This window comes from Piliocolobus tephrosceles, chromosome 4, assembly GCF_002776525.5.
Source record: "Piliocolobus tephrosceles isolate RC106 chromosome 4, ASM277652v3, whole genome shotgun sequence".
NCBI classification, from domain to species: domain Eukaryota; kingdom Metazoa; phylum Chordata; class Mammalia; order Primates; family Cercopithecidae; genus Piliocolobus; species Piliocolobus tephrosceles.
The window spans coordinates 31984392-32008874 of NC_045437.1; the positions used below are offsets into that span (position 1 = coordinate 31984392).

Genomic DNA, 24483 nt, shown 5'->3' on the forward strand with positions numbered 1-24483 from the left:
TACAAACTCAGGCTCTCAAGAAATGTGACTTTCTTGATTTTCTTATGATTGTGTTTAATGATCACCATTTCACCTAGTGGTAAAAGCTTAATCTTGGCCAATTTCAGGTCAAACTCATAATTTCTCCCTTTCCCCCTTTCTCTCCTAAATTCTGACAGAGGTGGGGAGGACTACATGGTGTCAGAGCACCAAGGGTGGTGGTAGAGTTTGGCCTATTTTCCCCATCTGTCCATGACAGCCCCATTAGTCTGTTCTTGCATTGCTATAAAGACTTACTTGAGACTGGATAATTTATAAAGAAAAGAGGTTTAATTAGCTCATAGTCCCACAGGCTGTGCAGGAAGCATGGCTGGGGAGGCCTCAGGAAGCTTACAATCATGGTTGAAGGTGAAGGGGAAGCAGGCACGTCCTACATGGCTAGAGTAGGAGGAAGAGAGAGAAGGGGGAGGAGCTACACACTTCTTTATTGTTTTAGACGGAGTCTTGCTTTGTTGCCAGGTTGGAGTGCAGTGGTACAATCTCAGCTTACTGCAACCTCCATCTCCCTGGTTCAAGTGATTCTCTTGCCTTAGCCTTCCAAGTAGCTGGAATTATAGACATGCACCACCACGCTCAGCAAATTTTTGTATTTTTTTTATATTTTATTTATTTATTTATTTTTTGAGACGGAGTCTCGCTCTGTCGCCCAGGCTGGAGTGCAGTGGCCAGATCTCAGCTCACTGCAAGCTCCGCCTCCCGGGTTCACACCATTCTCCTGCCTCAGCCTCCCGAGTAGCTGGGACTACAGGCGCCCGCCACTTTGCCCGGCTAGTTTTTTTTTGTTTTTTTTAGTAGAGACGGGGTTTCATCGTGTTAGCCAGGATGGTCTCGATCTTCTGACCTCGTGATCCACCCGTCTCAGCCTCCCAAAGTGCTGGGATTACAGGCTTGAGCCACCGCGCCCAGCCTAATTTTTGTACTTTTAATAGAGACAGGGTTTCACCATGTTGGCAAGGATGGTCTCTATCTCCTGACCTCGTGATGCACCCTCCTTGGCCTCCCAAAGTGTTGGGATTACAGGCATGTGCCACTGCACCTGGCAAGTGCTATGCACTTTTAAACAACCAGATCTCGTGAGAATTCACTTACTATCATGAGAACATCAAGGGGGAGATATCTGCCCTGAGGATCCAATCACCTCCCACCAGGCCCCTCCTCCAACTTTGGGGATTACAATTCGACACGAGATTTGGGCAGGGACACAGATGGAAACCTTATGGTTGGCCTTTGCTTAAGAGTTCATCTTGTCTGATTCTTGGTCCTTCTCACATCTTCACACTGGTATTTGTTGAGATGTCCTTTGTTACACCACTCTATGCAAGTCAAGGGTGATGAGATTTCCTCTTCCTCACTGCAAGGCCCCCAGGTCTGCTGGCTGTCAGTGACACATCTGTGCCACTCTTGGCCAAAGAGAAAGACATTCCACTGAGTCCTGCAGTACCCTGGGGGCAACTCTGAACTCGGTGAGACTGCCTGAGGTCTGCCATCCTGATACACCACACAGACATCTCTACCCCAACTCTGTGGTGGAGGGAGGGGCGCTTGGGTTGCAGAGGACCTCGGAGAGCTTGGCCACCTGGAAAGCAAGGCATCAGTTTGCTTTGCTCTCTCAGATCTCCAAGCCCTCTGGGGATTTGATGCTTCCTTCCTTCCCCAGGGCTGGTGTGGGGACAGAGAGCAGAACTACTTCTCTACTCCTCAGACACTGAAGAGGGGCCTCATCTCCTTTCTCTTCTGACCCTTCCCTTTCACAGTTGCAATAATCTCTACAGGCTAGTGGGGTGGGCTGAAAGGAACTGTTTTTGTTTGCTTTTGAGACAAAAACACGCAGGCTGTCACCTAGGCTGGAATGAATGCAGTGGTGCACTCACGGCTCACTGCAGCCTCGACATCCGAGGCTCAAGTGATCCTCCTGTCTCAGCCTCCCAAGTAGCTGAGGCCATAGGAGCATACCACTACACCCAGCTATTTTTTTTTTTTTTTTTTGAGATGGAGTCTCTCTCTGTCACCAGGCTGGAGTTCAGTGGCATGATCTTGCCTCACTACAACCTCCGTCTCCTGAGTTCAAGCGATTCTTCTACCTCAGCCTCCTGATTAGCTGGGACTACAGGCGCGCACCGTCATGCCCAGCTAATTTCTGTATTTTTAGTAGAGGTGGGGTTTTACGATGTTGGCCAGGATGGTCTCAATCTCCTGACCTCGTGATCCACCCACCTCGGCCTCCCAAAGTGCTGGGATTACAGGCGTGAGCTGCCATGCCTGGCCCATTTTTTTGTATTTTTTGTAGACACAGGGTCTCACTATGTTGTCCAGACTGGTCTCCAGTGATCCGTCTGGGCTCCAGTGATCCACCCATCTCGGCCACCCAAATTGCTGGGATTACAGGCAGGAGCCACAGCACCCAGCCAGAAAAAATTTTAATAGCATATTATCTTAAATCTATAATTTATGCCTGGAATCCTTATAGTTTAAAAAAGTCAAAAGCCAAGAATCTGGTCTGTGTGTTCTGGTCTAACATCCTTCTTCTAGTCAAATGATGGGGAAAGAGTAAAAGTCAGAAAGCAGGAAGTGCTAGTAACAAGAGTCACATTGGGTAAGATGTCAAAATAATATCCTGATACTTGAATAAGCCTTTTTCTGAAGCTTTGAAAGAAGTGAGTAACGGAGGGTGTCGACAGCATAAGGCCTTGGAGGGACTGCATTAACAGTCCCGCGCCATACTCCAGGCCTCCAGGAATTTCTTCCTGGCAGTCTCCTCCTCAAGCTCTGTCCCTTTCACAGTTTCTGAGCTAGTTCCCTTCTCAGCCCTACTTCCCAATCTATCTCCCTTTCTGGGACACCTACAGATTCTCCAAATTCAGCACATTCCTTTTTGTGCCACCCTCTTCTTCCAGACCAAGGCTTGGAGTAGAAAGTGGGAGTTCTTTCACTTTTAAAGATGCCCTCTAGGAATTTGCCTATAAAAGGAGCTATTCCCCACCCCACAATGTACAAATGCATGTGAATTACACCTCCTTCCCATTCTATTATTTGAAAGCAACTGCTGTCCTATTTTTTTTTTTTTTTTGAGATGGAGTTTCGCTCTTGTTGCCCAGGCTGGAGTGCAATGGGTATGATCTAGGCTCAGTGCAGCCTAGGCTCACTGCAACCTCTGCCTCCTGGGTTCAAGCAATTCTCCTTGCCTCAGCCTCCCAAGTATCTCACATTACAGGTGCCTGCCACCATGCCCGGCTAATGTTTTGTACTTTTAGTAGAGACGGGGTTTCATCAGGTTGGCAGGCTGTCTCAAACTCCTAACCTCAGGTGATCCACCCGCCTCGGCCTCCCAAAGTGTTGGGATTACAGGTGTGAACCACCATGCCCAGTCTCTATTTTGTTTAAAATAAAAAAATTTCCTTCCTCTTTCACCTATGTAAAAAAGTATTTTTGTTTATTTTCTTGAGTTATATTTACCTTTTAAAAATGGGCAACGCTTAGGATCAAGGATTTTCGATTAGTTTTACAAAGTACCACACCCAGGAAAATTGAGCCAACAAATTTGCATGCAAAGCTTCAGGTCTCCCTACTTCTAAAAATACATACCTCCTTAACAGCTCTCCACCTCCGATGCTTAGAGAACCGAAACCCAAACCTACAGCAGGCACACTGCCCAGTTCCCTCTGACACAGAAACTGAATGAAAACTTGTTAAAGCAGGAAGGGTTGCAGATGCAGGGGATGCCATATTAGTTTAAGCGCACGTGGTTTACCTTGAATATTAAGCATTTCTTTAGGTAGGTGTGGAGCTGCACAGTGTCCCATGACAGTGTATAATGTCAATGTTTTTTTTCTTTTTTCTTTTCTTCTTCTTTTTTTTTTTTTTTTTTGAGACGGAGTCTCACTCAGTCAACCAGGCTGGAGTGCAGTGGCACAATCTCCGCTAACTGCAACCTCCACTTCCCAGGTTCATATGATTCTCCTGTCTTACCCTCCTGAGTAGCTGGGCACATGCCACCACGCCCGCCTAATTTTTGTATTTTTAGTAGAGACCGCGTTTCACCATATTGGTCAGGCTGGTCTTGAACTCCTGATCTCAGGTGATCTACCTGCCTCGGCCTCCCAAAGTGCTGGGATTACGTCAGTGTTTATTTTCATGGCTGCTTTGATTTCATTATGATCAAGGGTTTCAGAGCAAACTAAGGAATTAATTTGTGTTTTTGTCTGCATTTAATCCTTTAAAAGTCAAATAATTCTAGAAAGGCACGTGTGGGGGATGCTTTCGCATTTAGTGTTCAGACTTTGATTCCATCCTCTGTATTCTTTGCATCTGAACCTCATTACACATTCTGCCCCCAGCTGTAATGTTTCCAGGCAATATAAAACTCTTCTCCTATAAGGGTGAAATGGGTGGGAACCATAGATCTAATTGCTCCATATGTAGATTCAAACACTTCAAACACTCCTCCCTTTCTGCAATCCACTGCCCTTCCTCAGCCGCTGTTGCATCTCCGATGTGCAATTCTTGAGTTTCAACAGGATTCCATCTTCTACTTTGTACAATCTCATACCATTCCTCTACCCGAGGCAGGAAAATAGGGTCTGGAGGCAAGGAACATAAGGCCAATTCACACTTCAGCTATAACAGGAAATATCCTCTCCATAGGGCGTTAACCTTGGTTTCCTCCATTCCTGCTTTGGAACGTGCTTTTTAGGATGAGTAATGTAAATTCCTCATGCAGTGTCTGACACATAGTGGGTGCTTGATAGATCTTTGTTAACAGATATGCCTTTATATTGATTCTTAGCTGTAGGAGGCATTCATTCAAATACATATTCAAATAATCTTTTAGCTATATTGCTGCTTGTATATGGATTTCTCTTGCCTTCTGTGAATCCCCTTGTATCTCCAGGATTTCAATACAGGAATAAGGAGTACTCCAAAGATTTCTTGCACTTTCCGGAATTAGACGCTGTGACTTTAGCTTCTTTCCTTTGGATTTTAGGAGGCAGAGTCATGTATGGAGGTGGGTGCAGTGGGGTAGGAAGAAGACCATTTCTGGGAAAATGGGCCAGAGTATCGATCTTTTTCATTATGGCCCCTTCGCTTCATTAGAATAAACATTTATTGAACAAGTGCAAAGCATGGCGCTAGTAACTCATGTTTTATTAGCGTTTTCTTTTCCTTTTTTTTAAAGCTATCTCCTACAGGAAGGATATTAGCTGTTTCATTCTCTCGAGGATCAGATGTAATCTTCCAACATCTGACTTTCGCGTCACCCATCTGGGAAAGACTCCGTCCCTTTAAGGCCCTGGAAAGGGTCTAAGTGTTGGTTTCGGCTGGGAGGCCACGCCCCATCACGTGACCGCAGCCCCAGCGGGGCGGGGCCGGCGTCTCCTGGCTGCCGTCACTTCCGGTTCTCTGTCAGTCGCGAGCGAAGGAGCAAGAGGGTGTTCGACTGCTAGAGCCAAGCGAAGCGTGAGTGCGCGGGATCCCCTACCCCTACTCCTCGGGGCGCCCACCGTCCCAGCCGGGCCGCGAGCTGCCTTCAGCCCTCCACTCCTCTCGCCGGCAACGGCCGCGGGAAATGGCGGCTCTGCCTTTCCCCCTTCCCCTCTTCGGTGTCCCCAGGCCCCCTCCTCCGTTCCTGACTCCGTGCCTGACGCGCTGTGGGCCCTTCCGCGCTAGACTCCCGTCCCCGGGGAGCCGAGCCGAGTCGAGGCGACGGGCGCTGCGGCCCTGGGCGGCAGATTGAGGCCGGCCGGGGGGCGAGGAGCCGCGGGGAGGGGTCGCGGTCCCAGGGACAATGCGGCGGCGGCTGGCCTAGGTGGGGCGCGTGCAGTTACATACTCTTCCCCCGGCCCTCGCCCTGAGCCGGGTGGTCTGGATACTGGGAGAGCGGATGCGGGCGGGAGGGGGCGGCGGGAGCGGGCGGGAGGGGGGAAGAACGGCTGATGTGCGGGGGGAGGGAACCCTTCGAGAGAAGAAAATGGCGCTTGGTGCAAGTCCCGCCCCTTCCCACGCCGTCTTCTCCGCACTTCGCCGCCTCCCACGCCCCCTCCGACCAACCTGTCTACCCTCGCCCCAGCGGCTGCTAGCCATGGGGTTCTAGCAGCTTGCTGGGTCCTTGCGACCCCTTCCCTGGTCTTGTGTTTGTCACCTTCCTGCTATACCGAAGTCGTGTGCCCTTAGTCCTGGTTCATTTTCACCTCGGTTTTTCTGATCTTCCTCTCAGTCAGCAAAGGCTGAAAGATTCCGTTCTCTTTTTAAAGTTGCGTTTTGTATAAATTCTACAATAGCGGTTTCAGTATCAGTTACTTGAATTACAAGCTGCTCCTCCCCTCACCCCCACATTGGAACAGGTAAAAATATATTTGTTAAAAGTTGAGAGGCTGGCTTTAGTTACCGTTACCTTTCTTTTCCAGTGGACTTCTTTGGGTTGACCAGGTGGTTCTTTGAAAAATTCTTGGGGAGGGAGGGGAAGGATTGCATTGGGAGTTATACCTGATGTAAATGACGAGTTGATGGGTGCTGACAAGTTGATGGGTGCAGCACACCAACATGGCACGTTGTGCACATGTGCTCTAGAACTTAAAGTATAATAATAAAAAAAAAAAAAAGAAAAATTCTTAGGCCCCCAGGCCGTTTTTAATAACAGACGGTAGTTATGATCGACAGTTTCAAAGTGAAAAATTATGTTCAATTTAGTTACCTTTTTAAAAAATACCTTTTTGTCGTATTAACTAGCATAAACTGAACTAAATTGATTTTGGAGATAAGGTTGCAAAATGGAGCAGAAACAGAAAAAATGGATAAAACGTGATCATGAACGTTGCTTTTGCCTTCTGAATTTACTCTTGAAGACGTTACCAGTTAAAATCAGATTGAGCTTTTTGAATTTAATGGCTAGGATTGGGATGGCCCACTTCTTTTTCCTTGACCTCCTATTTTGGGACACATGCAACATCAGTGCTAATGCAGGTTTCGTCTAGAGAGCTAGATTATTTATGATTTTTTATTTTGAGGAGGAATTTTAAGTCTTTTTTTTCTTGTATTCAGCAAATACACTGTGTTGTGTTTATTAGGCCCTTTAAGGCATATAGAAACTAACCTATTGATGGCTAGTGTTCCATTATTGGAACGCTAAGCATGTGGGAGTTTTTTATATCCTACTGCTCAAGGTCATCGCCAAGGTCTGGTTGCAAAAATTCAAAAAATTACAACCTCCAGCATAAATGGGTTAATAGGACCTAATCTCTTCTGAGATGGGGAGAGCAAAAGATATTTTGATAATCAGCATTTTACGATCTGGTGTTATAAGTGCCTTGAATAGAGGTATCCACATATTTTGGAATTCCTTGAAATTTGGGGCTTAGGCTTACTGATAGTTTGCTCTCTGCAAACTTGCACTCAGGCACTCAGTAAACACCCACTTGTAAGCAAGGCACTAAGCTATGTATGTCTCTGGGGGAACCTGGGGAGCTACCGGCAATGGTAGGAATTTGCAGGAAGGTTTTGCACCTCACATAAATAGGTTCTTCAAATTTTAATTATGTTCCAGAGTAGAAAAATCTGTGTAAAATGTAATGAATTGCTGAATTGCTGTGAATTGTGTAGAATTTTTTTGTTTTTTGAGACGGAGTCTTGCTTTGTTGCCCAGGCGGGAGTGTAATGGCGTCACCTCGACTCACTGCAACTTCCGCCTCCCAGGTTCAAGCGGTTCTCTTGCCTCAGCCTCCCGAGTTGCTGGGACTGCAGGCGCGCCACCGTGCCCTGCTAATTTTTGTATTTTTAGTGGAGATGGGTTTCACCATGTTGGTCAGGCTGGTCTGGGAACTCCTGACCTCAAGTGATCCACCCACCTCGGCCTCCCAAAGTTTTGGAATTACAAGTGTGAGCCATCGTTCCTGGCCTGAATTGTGTATAATTTTGTGTACTCTTGAATTAGTACCTGTTGTTATTTTGGTGATATGACCAAAAAGGCAAAATATGAATAAAATATGTGAAAATTAATTAGATGTCACATTTGCATAGTACGGCTAGTTCCCTGTTGGGTAAATGTTGGGGTCAATTCCCCACAGTGAATAATTTTACATTAGTTCTGATCTCATTGGTGTGAAGTCTAAAGCAGTCATAGTAGAATTACATTTCTTCTGGTTTTAACAGTAATTGTTATCTGTTGCCTTCTTGCAGTCTACCCTACCCATAGTGTGTAAACGAAGTATAGACAGATCCATTGGCTTGGAGAAAGGTTAGAGGTGTAGGAGTGTATGACGTTTAGTTCATTGTTCTTACTGGGTTCAGCACATTGCACCCTGCATGTTATTTGCAACTTAAAAGAGTATAGATTAAAACTTGTGTTCGGTGTAACAACTCCAGTACCACAAAAATGGTAGAATGAACCATGGAACTTGTTCTTGATTTTTTTCTTTGATTGGGGGAGAGCTAAGTTGAAAGTAATAGAGTACCTTGTTAATTATTTATGTAATGTATTTTTCTTTCAGGATGCCTAAATCAAAGGAACTTGTTTCTTCAAGCTCTTCTGGCAGTGATTCTGACAGTGAGGTTGACAAAAAGGTGAGTATTACTGCACCAAGTCATTTTTGTGATATTCAACAATATTGTCCATATCCCATTCTGAAGGATAGTAAAAGGCATATTGACATCTTAAAATGAGGATCTAGATGGGAGTAGTGGCTCATGCCTGTTATCCTAGTTCTTTGGGAGGCTGAGTTGGCAGGATTGCTTGGGGCCAAGAGTTCAAGACCAACCAGGCTAATATTGCAAGACCCTGTCTCTTTAAAAATAAAAATAAAAAATAAAAATGAGAATGTGAATGGGTATTTCTGGTGGTGTGGTTGGTCTGTGGACCACTTGACTAGAAGTGCCTAGGATGCTTTTTACACATTCATACTCATAGGCCCTTAATCAGACCTAACAAGTCTTCTGTTGAGGACCATTAGGAACCCTGAAGTTGCAGAGCCACTGCCTTGGATCCTAGGGACATAGAATTCTAAGTAGGTCAAAGTCACTATTTGCCATTATTTAGAAATTTACCTGATTTTTTTGGTAAAATGTTTATTTTTTTAAAGACAGGGTCTTGCTCCCTTAACCAGGCTGGAGTGTGGTGGCAACATCATGGCTCCCTGCAGCCTCGACCTCCTGGTCTCAAGCAATCCTCCCACCTCTGCCTCCAGAGTAGCTGGGACTATAGGCATCATGCCTGGCTAATTAAAAAAACAAATGTTTTAGTGGGGACCGGGTGTTGCTGTGTTGCTAAGGCTGATTTCAAACTCCTGTCCTCACACCGTTCTGCCTCAGCCTCCCAAAGTGCTGGGATTACAGGTGTGAGCCATCATGAATGGCCATAAAATGTTAATTATGACAGTTCTTTCAGTTACTGGTGTTTATTCTTCACATAAGGTTTTCTGGATTTTAGGCTTGGTACATTTTAAGTTGGAATGTACCAAGTTTGTGCTCTGGTCCTTTCCATTTAACTAAATCAGCACCCAGTAAAGCTAACTTGAAACCCATTTTGACAAGATAGGCTTTTTCTGTGTTAGATGACAGCTGCACCGTAATTGGTGCATTTTGCTAAATTGAGCATCTCAGTGGAGCATAACTGAGCGTCTCACTCTGCGGTCAAGTCTTCCGTGCAGAATTGTCCTTTATCTCATAGAACTTTACATATCTGAATAGATATTTATATCCTCAAAATAGAATAAGTTGGTGGTGTTTTTCCTAATCAGTATATATCCTTTGTAAAATAGCAAGTAATGACTAGCATTAGTAGACCTGTGGTTTCTAAAAGTTTATTCAAAAGAAGCAGCCTCCCCATCTTTGTTTTCCTCCTGAAGCTTAGCAGTTTTAGCTACAAAAAATGGGGAGAGCCTATGGGAGATTGGAGAAGTTGTAATGTTAAAGTATAAATATAGAATATAACAACACTTGGAAGTGTAAAATAAGGCTTCAAAGACTATACTTGAGTAAATTTCTTAATTTTAAAATTTGCACCCTATATAGTATTTGAATATGATCATAATAACAAATGTGTATTGAGCTTTTATTTGCCAGACATGCACTAGTCCACAGGGAAAACTTAGAGCCTGATTTATAGAATAATTACTTTCTCTATATTGAGCTGAGTTAACTTTTTGTTTGTCCCAGATAGTAATATTAATCTTGTAAACACTTAACCTTATATACCATAGTTTTCATTTCACATTTTACATCATGTATGTAATATTTTTCCTAGCTTCATCTAATTTGATAACTTTCTTTTTTTTTTTTTTTTTTTGAGACGGAGTCTCGCTGTGTCTCCCAAGCTGGAGTGTAGTGGCGCTATCTCAGCTCACTGCAAGCTCCACCTTCCAGGTTCACGCCATTCTCCTGCCTCAGCCTCCCGAGTAGCTGGGACTACAGGCGCCCACCACCACGCCCAGCTAATTTTTTGTATTTTTAGTAGACAGGGTTTCACCATGTTAGCCAGGATGGTCTGGATCTCCTGACCTTGTGATCCACCTGCGTCGGCCTCCCGAAGTGCTGGGATTACAGGTGTGAGCCACCACGCCTGGCCCAAGAATAATTTGATAACTTTCAATTAATTTAGTAATATTAAAATATTTATACTATTCCATCAAGAAGGAACATGACTGCCATCTTCTGTTTGGATTGGGAATTCTAGTGGTTTTTATGGGTTGTTAGCTCTTTTTGAGAATGAGACTTTCGAATAAGCTTTTAAAATAATGCAGTTTTTAAAACACTTGTGATTTTTGAAAGCTAGTCTAACACATAGCTGTCTATCCTCAATGATTTTTTTTTTTGTGTGTGATGAGGAAGTTCTTGAGTTGTTGGCTCTCAGTGCCCAGTGCAAAATAGCTCTCTTCAGATTTGCCTAATCATAAATACCTTTTTTTTTTAAATTTTGAGATGAAGTTTTGCTTTTGTTGCTCAGGCTGGAGTGCAGTGGCGTGATCTCGGCTCACTGCAACCTTTGGGTCCCAGGTTCAAGTGATTCTTTTGCCTCAGTCTTCCGAGTAGCTGGGATTATAGGCGTGTACCACCACGCCTGGCTAATATTTTTTTTGAGACGGTGTCTCACTCTGTTGCCCAGGCTGGAGTGCAGTGGCGTGATCTCGGCTCACTGCATCCTCAGCCTCCTGGGTTCAAGCAGTTCTCTGCCACAGCCTTCCGAGTAGCTGAGATTACAGGTGCCCGCCACCAAGCCCAGCTAATTTTTTTGTGTTTTTAGTAGAGATGGGGTTTCACCATTGTGGCCAGGCTGGTCTCGAACTCCTAACCTCAAGTGATCCTCCCGCCTCAGACTCCCAAAATGCTGGGATTACAGGCGTGAGCCACCGCTTTCAGCCCATAACTTCCTTAAGCCAGCATAAATCCCTTTTGGAATAGGCAGGACATATCTTGGAAATGGAGTAAGTTGGTTGTATTCTTTTTTTTTCTTTTTGAGGCGGAGTCTCACTCTGTCACCCAGGCTGGAGTGGGTTGTATTCTTTTTAATTAATATATCTGCTTCATAAAATAAGTAACTGACTAGCTTTAGTAGACCTGTGGTTTCCAGGTTTATTCAGAAGCAGCAAGGTCCCTCTTTTTTTTTTTCCTACTAAAGAAATCATACGTGGGATCCCAAACCACAAAATAACTGTTCCTGTGGTTAATACCACTCTAATGCCTGAAGTGTCTTTGGGATCCTGAGAACAGAGTTTGAAAACATTACTAGATAGAAGGATTGGTCAGATTCATAGTTTTGTTGTCGAGTGAAATTTGCTTATGTATATATTTATGATATTTTGGATATAGTCTTTTGATTGTTTAACACTGAGATGTGTTTTTATTCTTATGTGTGCAAATTTTGACCATATTCTTTTCTTTTCTAGTTAAAGAGGAAAAAGCAAGTTGCTCCAGAAAAACCTGTAAAAAAGCAAAAGACAGGTGAAACTTCGAGAGCTCTGTCATCTTCTAAACAGAGTAGCAGCAGCAGAGATGATAACATGTTTCAGGTAAAGTTGGCTTTTTTTTTTTTTTTTTTTGACATGGAGTCTCGCTCTGTCACCAGGCTGGAGTGCAGTGGTACGATCTCGGCTCACTGCAACCTCAGCCTCCTGGGTTCAAGCAGTTCTGTACCTCAGCCTCCCGAGTAGCTGGAATTACAGGCACCAGCCATCATGCCCGGCTAATTTTCGTATTTTTAGTAGAGCTGGGGTTTCACCATCTTGGCCGGGCTAGCCTTGAACTCCTGACCTTGTGATCCACCTGCCTCAGCCTCCAGAAGTGCTGGGATTACAGGTGTAAGCCACTGTGCCAGGCCAAAGTTGGCTATTTCTTTAGATTCAGAGGAATTATCAGGCTTGATCTGAAGAGTGTTAAAAGTCTATAATCTGATAATTGCATAATATGTTTGTTACAATCCTCTTAACTAGGGACATTTATTAAAATAGAACAAGCTAGTAAAAGTATTTTGTACAATGCTGGATTATTGTTAAAGTCTCTAAAGTCTAGTTTTGCTGTATTTAAACCAATGCAAATTTAAATGTTACAGAAATCCAAAAAATGAGATTGAGAACAGCAACTTGGAGGAGGCAGGTCAAGTGTTGGGACAGTAAGCTATGAATAGATGATTATGTGCCTAATTTTGGCCTGATGAGCAACAGAAAGGGGAATGAGTTGAATAGGTAAAGTGAAGGAAGTTCATTAGAGGGACTTGATGAAATCACCTGGAGAGGACTCGTATAGCATCTTCTCTTGGGTTCCCTATCTTGTTTTAGGGAGATGTGACACTGGCATCTTTGTATAAGAAGGATTTGTCAGGAAGGGGTGTTGGGGTTAAATGGAAGCAGGTAAGATTGCTTAGGTGATTGTAGGCTTTAATCTGTATGTGAGGTGATAAGGGCTTGGATGGATTTTCCTAAAGGAGAAATTGTGCCGATTACAAGATACAGGTTGGAAAGAATGGACCAGAGGAATTAGGCAGTCAGTGAAGATGTGGACTTGATTGTGGATGTGATTAAAAAAAAAAAATTGAGTTGCTTCTGTAGCACCTGAAGAACTTAATTGGGAAATGTTCATGTGGGATTATCAGCATGGTTGACTAAAGCTGCCTACTGAAGTGTTAGGAAGAACAGGAAGCAGACGAGGGCATGTCTTGGGTTATATTCAGATAGAGAATGGAAGGAGAAAGAGGTGTAGGTTAAGAGAGAGGGTGAAGGAAAATTAGAAGAGTACAATAATGGGAGCAAGAAAAGGATGAGTGTTTCGAGAAGCCATGAGTATTAGTTGAAACCAAGAAGTTGGGTGGAATGAGCGATGACCTTTTTTTTTTTTTAGACAGGGTCTCTGCTCTGTCACCCAGGCTGGAGTGCAGTGGTGTGATCTCTGCTCACTGCAACTTCCGCTTCCTGGGCTCAAATGATCCTCCTGCCTCAGCCTCCTGAGTAGCTGGGACTACAGGCGATGCTCCATGATGCCTGGCAATTTTTTTTTTTTTTTTTTTTTTTTTGTAGAAATGGTGTTTAGCTGTGTTGCCCGGGCTGGTCTTGAACTCCTGAGCTCAGGTGATCCGCCCACCTTGACTTCTCAAAGTGTTGGGATTACAGGCATGAGCCACCGTCCCTGACCAAGACTGTAAACATTTATATGACTAGAAAGCAAGGCTAACATGCATGTATTTTTTGACCTGTTGATAGCTTTGAAAGGTGGAGTGCCAAGATTAAGGTGAGAATGGGAAAATTTAAGTTTTTTTTTCCTAATGCTTATTTTTGCCTTGTTATACTTCTGGGTAAAGAAGATAGACAAAGTGCAGATGAACTATTTAGTTCAGAACACACATTTTAGAGATTCGATTCTGTTAAGAGGAGTTTGTGAAAACTAGATCAATTTTTAGAAATTTTCTCACCAGAAAAACGGAGCTTCATTTCTTAAACCCTCATCTGGAAAGATTCCCAAGCCTCCTAAGGCTGACATTGCATCTTTTGAAAGCCTTCCTCTAGGAGGAACATAGGTCATTTTTTTTTTTTTTTTGAGATGGAGTCTCACTGTGTCACCAGGCTGGAGTGCCGTGGCATGAATCTTGGCTGACTGCAACCTCCGCCACTGCCTTCAAGAGATTCTCCTGCCTCAGCGTCCTGAGTAGCTGGGACTACAGGTGTGCGCCACCACCTCCAGCCAATTTTTGTATTTTTGGTAGAGACGGGATTTCACCCTGTTGGCCAGGATGGTTGGCCAGGATGGTCTTGATCTCTTGACCTCGTGATCCACCTGCCTTGGCCTCCCAAAGTGCTGGGATTACAGGCGTCACCCACTGTGTTGGCCTAGGCCTTATTTTTAGAGTGGCTTTCAGGGATCTAGTAGTGTAGGCATTGTAAGAGATAAAATAATAATTTCATTGCCATTACAGCTTGATGTACATTAAACATCAGTACATAAGCAGTTCTCTAAATGTAGTAAAGAGTTGTACCAAAGGAAAATCAATACACTAGTCTTTTAAAGTCTGAAAGGATTGAGGCAGAATCGTGACTAGAGAGAAGATATTAGAGATGCTTGCTTCCTGGTTCCTTCAGCCCTGATTTTGAAGAACTTTCTTCCATAGGGACATAACCTACCTGGGGTGACACCTGTGATAATAAAGACACTGGAGAATTATCTCATAATCACCTAGTGCCTGTGTCTTGAAAGGTCAGAATAGTTGAGGCAGGAAACTTTGATCCATATTTTTCTTCAGAGTTAGGCACAAAGGGTCAGTAATACTGCCTTAGTTGATTTGATGATTTAAGGATACTTGATACTTTCAAATTATTTAATTTAAAATGATTATAACTGGTCATTTTAATCTGGGGCAGGAGTCCATAGAATTTTTTTTTGATTTGAATTTTCTTTTTTGTGTTTGAAGGAATTATTCATAACCTTTATCACAGGGGTCCCCTGCACAGGAGGTGAGCGGTGTGTGAGTGAAGATTACCGCCTGAGCTCTGCCTCCTGTCGGATCAGCAGTGGCATTAGATTCTCATAGGAGCACGAACCCTGTTGTGAACTGTGCACGCGAGGGATCTAGGGTGTGCGTTCCTTCCGAGAATCTAATGCCTGATGGTGGGATAGTTTTCATCCTGAAACTGTCACCTTTCCACTTCCCTGCCTGTCATGGAAAAATTGTCTTCCATGAAACTGGTCCCTGGTGCCAAAAAGGTGAGGAACCGCTGCTTTATCAGATCTTCAAAGGGGACAGGGAATCAAATTCATTTAAGAATCACAGTTCTTTATGAGGTATGTGGTATTTTTTGCTGCTAATCTCCAGATTTTGTAGATGTAAAATATTTTCTGTCATCTGATTTTATTTTCTTCCAATAAAATGGGATTTCAGTGATCTTTATTTTTTCTACCTCTAAGTAATATATCCCAATACTAATATCTCATCACTTGTTTAATTTTTGCTAATAAGAATTTGTCAGTTTTACTCTTTTTTTTTTTCTAAAGGAGAAGCAACTGTTGGGCAGATTTCTTTTTTGTTTTAGAAATGTTTTTGAGGTATAGTTTATGTACTATAAAATGCACACATTTAAAAGCATACTTTGATAGGCTGTGATAAATGTACACGGTTTTGTGGCCAGACCATTTTCATCACCCCAGAAAGTTCCTCTTGGCTTTGCAGTCATCGCTCATGTCCTAGGTAATCACTGATCTTATTTCTACCACTATAGATTTATGTTGCCTGTTCTGGAACTTTGTATAAATGGATACATGCAGTCTGTGTTTTGTGTCTGGTTTTTGCTCAACATAATGTGTTGAGATTAGTCCTTGTTGCATTTATCAGTAATTTGTTTTTATTGCTGAGTAGTATTTTGTATGATAATACTACAGTTTGTTAATCCATTCACTTTGGATGGACATTGGAATTGTATCAAGTCTTGGGCTATTAGGAATACAGCTTCTGTGAATATTCTTGTACAAGTCATTTTGTGGACATTTTTGCCCTTTTGGGTAAATACCAGATATATTTGCTGAGTCATAGGGTAAGTGTGTAACTATATAAATAGACACTGTCAAACCACTTTCCATAGTAGCTGTAGCATTTTACACAGCCATCAATACAACTTATGAGATTCCAGTTGCACCACATCCTCACTAGATATTGTCATTCTTTTAAGTTTTATTCTTTATAGTTACAATGAATGTATAATAGTAACTCACGGTGGTTTTACTTTGCATTTCCCTCATGTACAGGTCTTAATTCATTGTACATCTTTAGTGTGTTTATTGGCTATTTTTACATCTTTTGTGAAGAGCATCTTTTGGCCACTTAAAAATAATGCCAGGTCATTTGAGTTGTAACGCTTTATGTATTTTGGATATAAGTCCTTTGTCAGATGTAAGTATGATTAGAATTTTTTTTAGACTTCAGGGAGACTTTAGTTTTCAAAGCAGTCTAGTTTAAAAATGAGTGAAGTTTAACAGAGAAGAAAGAATATGAAACCAGAGAGACAGAATCAAACAGACAGGATAAGGGCAGACTGGCAGTTGGTCAGGGGCATCTGTGACAGATCTTCTCTCTTGGAAAGGAGGTTCTCACCAATTCTGGTCAGTTCATCATTTTCTTCATGTTCACAGTTCTGCTCCTTCCTGAGGCTGTGCTGGAAGGCCAAGACCCCTGTGGCTGCACCTTGAGTGAATATTTTCTTTAGGTTTCTGGTTTACCTTTTTATTTTCTGAAGCATCTTTTAAAACAAGGCTTTAGTGTGATTGTCTATTCTATCGATTTTTCTCCTTTTTTGCTTAATGCTTATTTTCTGTCCCAGACATATTTTGTCTACCATGGCCACAAAAAGTTTTGCCAGTGTTTTTTCGTAGAAGTTTTATAGTTGTAGTTTTCACATTTAGGTCTGTGATTCATGTAGAATTAATTTCTCTGTGTGTGGTGTAAGATAGGGATTTAGATTCTTCCCCACCAACAAGTGTTGCAGACGCTTGTTGTTTCAACACCATTTGTTGAAAAGAGTATGTTCTTATTCCTTTGAATTTCCCTGGATTTTACCAAGAAAAACAAAACAAAAACAAACAAACAAAAACCAGTGAATATGTCCAATGCGTGTGTAATTTTTGACTCCATTGTGTTCCATTGACCCCATGTCTGTCTGTACTGCAATGCCACATTGTCTTCCCTTACTGTATTACAGTGAGTCTTAAAAAGTGCTTAGAGACACTTTGTTGAGGAAAGCCTGTGTTCTCTGGAATTTGTAATTTGTGGTAAGCAGATACATAAGATTTTTGAAAAATAATTTTCTGTGAATATTTTTAAGTTCTCAATCTGTGAGTGAGGTGCATTAAAGATGTTATTTGAAGTGAACATGAAAAGGAAAAACTTTGTTATTATTGACTGGAACTCTGGATTTGTATATTCAGAATGGTTGGTGAAGCATTGTAGCTAGTTGCATCTGTGGATTCCTATTGGTTGTAGTTTGTACTGCAAAATTTTGCTTCCTTTTTTTTTTGTGGTAAAAATCATAAAAGTATATTCACATTATTGTGTAACAGATTGCCGAAACTGTTTCGTCTTGCAAAACTGAACCTCTGTAGCCATTAAACAACAGTTTCCTTTCTCCCAGCCCTGGGTAACCACCATTCTACTTTTTGTTCCTATGAACTTGACATCATGTAAGTGGAATCATAAAGTATTTACCTTTTTCCTTTTTATGACTGGCTTATTTCATTGACATACAATGTGACAGGATTTCCTTTTTTAAAAGCTGAATGATACTCCATTGTGTGTCTATTCCACCCCCCTCCCCCATTTTGTTTATCAGTTCATCTCTGGGTGGATATTTGTGTTGTTTCCACTTCTTGGCTCTTGTGAATAATGCTGCTATGAAGATGGGTATGCAGATGTCTCTTGGGGTCTGTGCTTTTAATTCTTTGGGATATATACCCAGAGGTAGGATTGCTGGATCATATGATAGTTTAAACAGTAATTTCCTTTGGTTGCAGTTCTGATATTGAGAGTAGTACAGTTGACCTTTGAACAATGCAGGGTCAAAATGCAAGGCACCAACCCCTGTGCAGTTGAAAATCTGGTTATAACTTTTGACTTCGCCAAAACAAAACTGCTAAGTATAGCCTACTGCTGACTGGTAGCCTTACGAGTAACATGAGCAGTTAACATATATTGTATGTTATATGTAGTGTATACTGTATTCTTACAATAAAGTAAGCTAGAGAAAAGAAAATATTACTAGGAAAATAATATGGGAGAAAAAATACATTTTACTGTACTGTATGGTGTTTATTAATAACATTAGTTTACGTTGTCTGTTTATAAGATATATCATGTTAGAAATTGTAGGCAACCATAGTTGCAGATTTCAGTCCGTGGTACGTATGAAGCAATTGAACTTTTAATTATTACTATTTTTTTGCTTTTTAAAATTAAAGGCAGGGTCTTGCTGTGTTGCCCAGATTGGGCTCAGGTGATCCTCCTACCTCAGCCTCCTGAGTAGCTGGGATCATAGGCATGCACCACTGCTTCTGGCGTTTTTTTTTCTTGTGATGTCATGCCTTCTCTCTGCTTCTTGGGAGGACTTTCAGCATCACTAGGGGCACTTTGTGTAGGACTCATCGTGTTTAAGGTTTATGGTATTGCACTGATCATGATGAAAAATATGTGAAAACCGTGAGAGATCACTTTTTGCTGCAATACACAATTTGTTGGAGACATGAACTGCTCAGCAGAGATGATTAGCATCACATGGTGTTTTACACAAGGTGTTTTAAGCAGATGTTTGTAACGTTTGAGCACACTGAGGTAGCAACAGGAAGTGCCTATGAAATTATTAGCACTGCTACACTATGTACTGCAGTTAATTTTATGCAGTTATGATTTAATGTTTTACGTTTCTACTGTGTCCTTGTGTATAAGTTTTGATACATTTTAACTTCATATAATAGATTTGTATGTTTTATGATAGTAATTGATAACCTCATATCTGTGTATGTTTTATGCATTCATGACATACCTTTTTCTTAATGTTTTCGTTATTTCTAGGCTATGCAGTTCTGTGAGTTTTTTCAAATTGTCAAGTCTGCAAATTTTTTTCCAGTATATTCACTGAAAAAAATATGCATATAAGTGATGGGACCTGCACAATTCAGAGCCATGTTGTTCAAGGGTCAGCAGTAATCATTTTCATGATTAGATGTAGAGTGAGCATGCAGCAGGTTGTGAATATGAATACAATTGAAACAGATACCACTCTTGTAAGGAGCACCTCCTTTTATGTTTGTTTCTTTTGCAGATTGGGAAAATGAGGTACGTTAGCGTTCGAGATTTTAAAGGCAAAGTGCTAATTGATATTAGAGAATACTGGATGGATCCTGAAGGTGAAATGAAACCAGGAAGAAAAGGTGAGGTCTAATTAGTTGAGTTTTGTCATAGTGTTAGGACTAAACTAAAACTTTTCTGAATAGCTTACTTAACTTGAAATGTTGGCAGGACACATGGGGCAAGGAAGAGTCTTAGTTGATTCTCTCTCTATCTTCTGTAGTCATTTTGGACCTGATACTTAACATTTTTTTAAAGAGATGTCTTAATACAGCTTTTGGGAATAAAACCCAGAAAAGTAACACCCCCTAGTATCACTTCAATTGGCTGCTAATTTACTTGAACAATTTTTAAAAAGGTTTACAGCAATTCTGAAGCAGATTAGGCAGTATCTGGGAACTTGTAAAATCTGGAATGGAAAATCTCAGTTTACAATGCTTCCTTTTGATTCAGCTCGTAAAAGCTATTCTTTAGGGCATTATTCCTCAAGCAGATCTCTGCTTTCCTTCCATTTGTGCTTCATCCAGTCCCAAGCCTCTTAGCATTCTGGAAGCATATTTTATATTATTCACCAAACAGCTAGAGAAGGTGAGCCAACCTAAATTTGTATATTTGGATTGCTGCTCTGGGTTGACCCTCAGCTAAAGAAAAATGCTTCCTTATTTAGTTTTACTCTGCTTGCCTGTTAGTTTGAAAGGTACCACTTGTTTGCTTCGTTCAGTTTTTTGTTAAACTCAGCCTCTATATGTGTTTATACGCTTTCGTATTTTCTTCAAGTCACTTCTGGATTGGTCATTCATGTACCAGAGTGGCTGATGCCGTATTTCTTGTTTATTCTTTTTTTTTTCAATTTCATGGCCTTCTGGCAGTTTTCTGGGAATACTTTCTGCTAGTTCTTGTTTACTTCTCTGTTTATATGCATCAGTATTAGAATGTTAGAACATTAAAGTACAAAATATAGAAAATATAAAATTTCTGTTCATACTTTTACATCTTAAATAGGAAAGACATATCTCACATTTTTTAACCATTTATGTGTTGGGTTATATGCTAAATTCATTATTCGTGTTACTTAATCATTTACAACAACTCTTTGGGGTGTAGATACCATTTTACTGGTGAGGAAACTAAGGCTTACAAGGTGTTGTAGTTCTTTTTTAAGGGTCATACGCTTAGTGAAAGTGAGGCTGGGATTTTAACCCTGTCAGGATGACCCTAGAATGCAGTTATCTGGTATATACTTTCTGAGGAGTCCTGTATGAATCAGGTCCTGGGAATTTTTCCAAAGTGAAATGAATGCTTCTGGAAGAACTCAGCACAGTTACTCAGCTTGAATTCCTGTGGAAATTTTGGGCAAATGTTGGAACCAACTGGAAATATAGTAATGGGGTATCACATGCCAAATCTGGACCTGACCATTTTAGCCTGATAGTTGGCAGGTATTACTAAGATGTGTCTTCAAACTCTCATTTATTCTCATTGGTTACAATAGGTACTATGCAGGATACACTGTGGAAAGTAAGACTGAATATGAGATTGATCTGCTTAGTAAATTGTGATGATGATTTGTTAATTAACAAATGTAAGAGATGTGACTTTCAGTATTGTAGCATTGTGTCAAAGTGGCATTTTTTTTTTTTTTTTTTTTTTTTTTTGAGATGGAGTCTAGCTCTGTTGCCCAGGCTGGAGTGCAGTGGCGTGATCTTGGCTCACTGCAACTTCCGCCTCCCAGGTTCAAGCAATTCTCCTGTCTCAGCCTCCTGAGTAGCTGGGATTACAGGTGCCAGCCACCATGCTCAGCTAATTTTTGTATTTTTAGTAGAGATGGGGTTTCACCATGTTGGCCAGGCTGATCTTGAACTCCTGACCTCAAGTGATCCACCTGCCTCGGCCTCCCAAAGTGCTGGGATTACAGGTATGAGCCACTGCAGCCGGCCTAACGTGGAAATTTTGATAAAGCAGTATTCTGGTTGGAAGTATGAATACCTCAATGCTTAAATAGATTTTCACCTTTGAATTTTTAAACTTTGTTTTAGGTATTTCTTTAAATCCAGAACAATGGAGCCAGCTGAAGGAACAGATTTCTGACATTGATGATGCAGTAAGAAAACTGTAAAATTCGAGCCATATAAATAAAACCTGTACTGTTCTAGTTGTTTTAATCTGTCTTTTTACATTGGCTTTTGTTTTCTAAATGTTTTCCAAGCTATTGTATGTTTGGATTGCAGAAGAATTTGTAAGATGAATACTTTTTTTTAATGTGCATTATTAAAAATGTTGAGTGAAGCTAATTGTCAACTTTATCAAGGATTGCTTTGTGCCCACCACCTAGTGTAAAATAAAATCAAGTAATACAATCTTAACTGTTGTGGCCTTTTTTGATCATAAGAGTTGGTACTGTTTAAGGCCAAAAATAACAGTTTTTATAGATCTTTTAGTTTCAACTCAGTTTTTACAATAAAAAGGATTCGTATTGCATTGAGCTTATAAACTTAACGGTTTGTGAACTCCATATTTGATCTCTTCCAATCAAATGTCTAGGCTTGTTTGACTTCCACTCCAATGATTTTTCACTCTTTTTATAATTGTTTACTTCAGTTTCTCTTCATGTTCAGTTTTTACTTCACTCTTTATTCTTTTCTTTGAGTATGTTATGCTTATTTGGAAAGTCAGTGAAACTGTCAAAATGTTATCTCAATAAGATACTTATATGAGAACTACAATCACCAAATCTACTGTATTCAACATTAGCAGATCTAATTTGATAAACAACATGGCTTGTATGAAAACTGAGCCGGTGTTTGTTTACCCATAGTGTTCTGTGTAGTTATTGCTTAGTCTGCAGAAAATAATGACTTAGATGAGATGTCTGACTTACTTTCACTTATTAAACATGTTCACCATGGGATGATGTCTGTAACATCAGATATTGTTAAACTAGACTAGGATTTAATAAAAATTGTGAAAGCTTACTGGCCCAACATTTTATTTTATAGTATTGAGTATGAATTATATGTAGCCAGAGATGTCATTAAGCTTTACTGTTACAGTAGGTAATATGGTTAGTTTGTAGGGAAAAGAGCATATGAGCAAATGCTTGTGTATGTTGGCCTTTGCCCCAGTAGAACAGACCAATGGCATTCTAGGCTTGATGTTACTAAGTTTTAGCAGACACTAGTAAGTGGTTTGTATTTAACCATACTGATGAAGCAGACAGATTGAGGCACAGATTTTAGTGGCTTTGTGGCAATAAATAGGGCATGGTGTGCCTTAGGAAAAGAATGTTTATAAAGGGAATTATAACTGAAATTAAAGGAGGCGGCAGTGAAGAAGAACTAATTCTCTTCTATCTAAATGATATACGCGTGATATTTTGAGATTTTTATAACAAGAGTGGAACACAATTCTAGGTAGAGTAGAAAAAGGAAAAGTTTTTAAAGACATATAAAAGATTCTTGTTGACAGATTAATTTTGGCAGCAAATCTCAAATGGTTACCTGCTATTAAGGGCTACCATATCAGAGTTTTGCACTATTTTGCTACCAAGTTTGATTCGTACATCTGAAACATTTTGTAGTTGATTGTCAAGGACTTAATTTGAAAATCATTTGCCAGGCCACATAGTTATCAATTTTTTTTTTCTAGTAGCTATTCTGTTGTATTTTTAAAACATTTTTTAGATGACTTTTAAAAGTATATTTAGCAGTAACCTTAGGAGGTTCAAATTGGTGAAATCTCTTCTTGTAATTTAGCCTTCATCAAATAATAGGTACCAATGTATTAAAAATACGTATTTTTTTTTTTGTAGCCCCTTGAACTAGAGTAGGTTCAGAGAAACTCCCAAAATTTGTATGTTAGAAAACTCCCAAAATTTGTATGTTAGACACATCATGCTTGATTGGTAACTTCCCTCCTTTTTTGGGGAACATGTTTGTGTCCTATTAACTTAATTGGATAGATTTGTAAATATTTCTTATTTTTGGCACACAGGAAGGGTAGTTAGAATACAGAACTTTGATTTTTGGTGTAGATGCAGAGGGAATGATGGGTAAATTTCCTAAGTTTATATGAATTTAGGGGGTGTATGCATTTTGAAACAGTCTACTAACAGATGGTGCTGAAATCTATTACCTACATGTTTTCTAGTTGTTTAGCATTATGTTAATGAAACCTCCATGTAAGGAGTGTTTCTTTGGCACAGTTGGTAAGTTGACTGCTAACTTCATTTAAATGTGTTACAGGATATGCCGTATACTGAGATTGTTAATCCGTTTTTTGTGTATAGGAAAAGAGAACTGGGTTAAAAGAAGCAAATTAACTTGTTCTGAAAAGAAAGTATAGATTAATTTTGCTTTCTGTTTAAATTTTATCTGCTTGGTAAAGATTTTTTTTTCCTAGGCAGAAAGCTTGGCATTTTTAGGCATAGATACCTTACCTTACAATGCCAAAATGAATTTAATTCCAGTACTCAGGTTTTTCCCTTTAACAGACTCTATGTGTATCAGGGCTTTCTAATGGGTTTTTCCTCTGTTTTTAAAATGTGAGCAGCATTTGACCGATTTCCAGTGCTCTTAGCATTTTACTTGACGAACAACCACTACAAAAGAAAATATTTGTAATTTGATTGTCTTTTGCCTTGCTTCATCAATGCCTAAGAACTTAAGAATACTCCTACTTCATTAGCTACTCAAGATGCTGTGACAATCACATCTATTCTACATAATGTATTTAGAAACAAAGAATTGGGTGAAAAATGAAATAAGTATATTCTGACTTGGCTATTGAGGGGAAAAAGAAAGAATTCAGTATTAAGTGTTCCTCACAGGAGATACGTTAGCAGAATACCATAAGTTTGAAATCTTTAAAAAGTACTAATATTTAGGTCTCTCTCCTGAAATTCTTTGCAGTTCATTTTTTTATGGCAATTAACCCAGTGAAACACTCAAAAGTTTTTTTTTTTTTTTTTTGTTTTTTAAAGTGGTGTTTTTCCAGATAAACTCTAGGGTGAACATTCACATAATCACAAATATGTAATTCTGTAATTGTGGAATGCCTGTATGCTTTGTTTTCGTACATCTTCCATGGAGATGTCTGAATATAATACTCCATCTGTGAATATTTTAAATGTTGAAATAAAAGTAAGAAATCTG

General features: G+C 40.5%; 1 protein-coding gene across 1 annotated transcript; it reads left to right on the top strand.

The window, feature by feature from the left end:
* The first annotated feature begins 5344 nt into the window (after nt 1-5344).
* Nucleotides 5345-24483, top strand: SUB1 (SUB1 regulator of transcription). The gene is made up of 5 exons (XM_023216547.1): nt 5345-5493; nt 8520-8592; nt 11910-12032; nt 19308-19416; nt 21370-24483. Exons 2-5 carry the CDS (start codon nt 8521-8523, stop codon nt 21447-21449), a joined length of 384 nt encoding a protein of 127 aa, XP_023072315.1. The 5' UTR covers nt 5345-5493; nt 8520; the 3' UTR covers nt 21450-24483.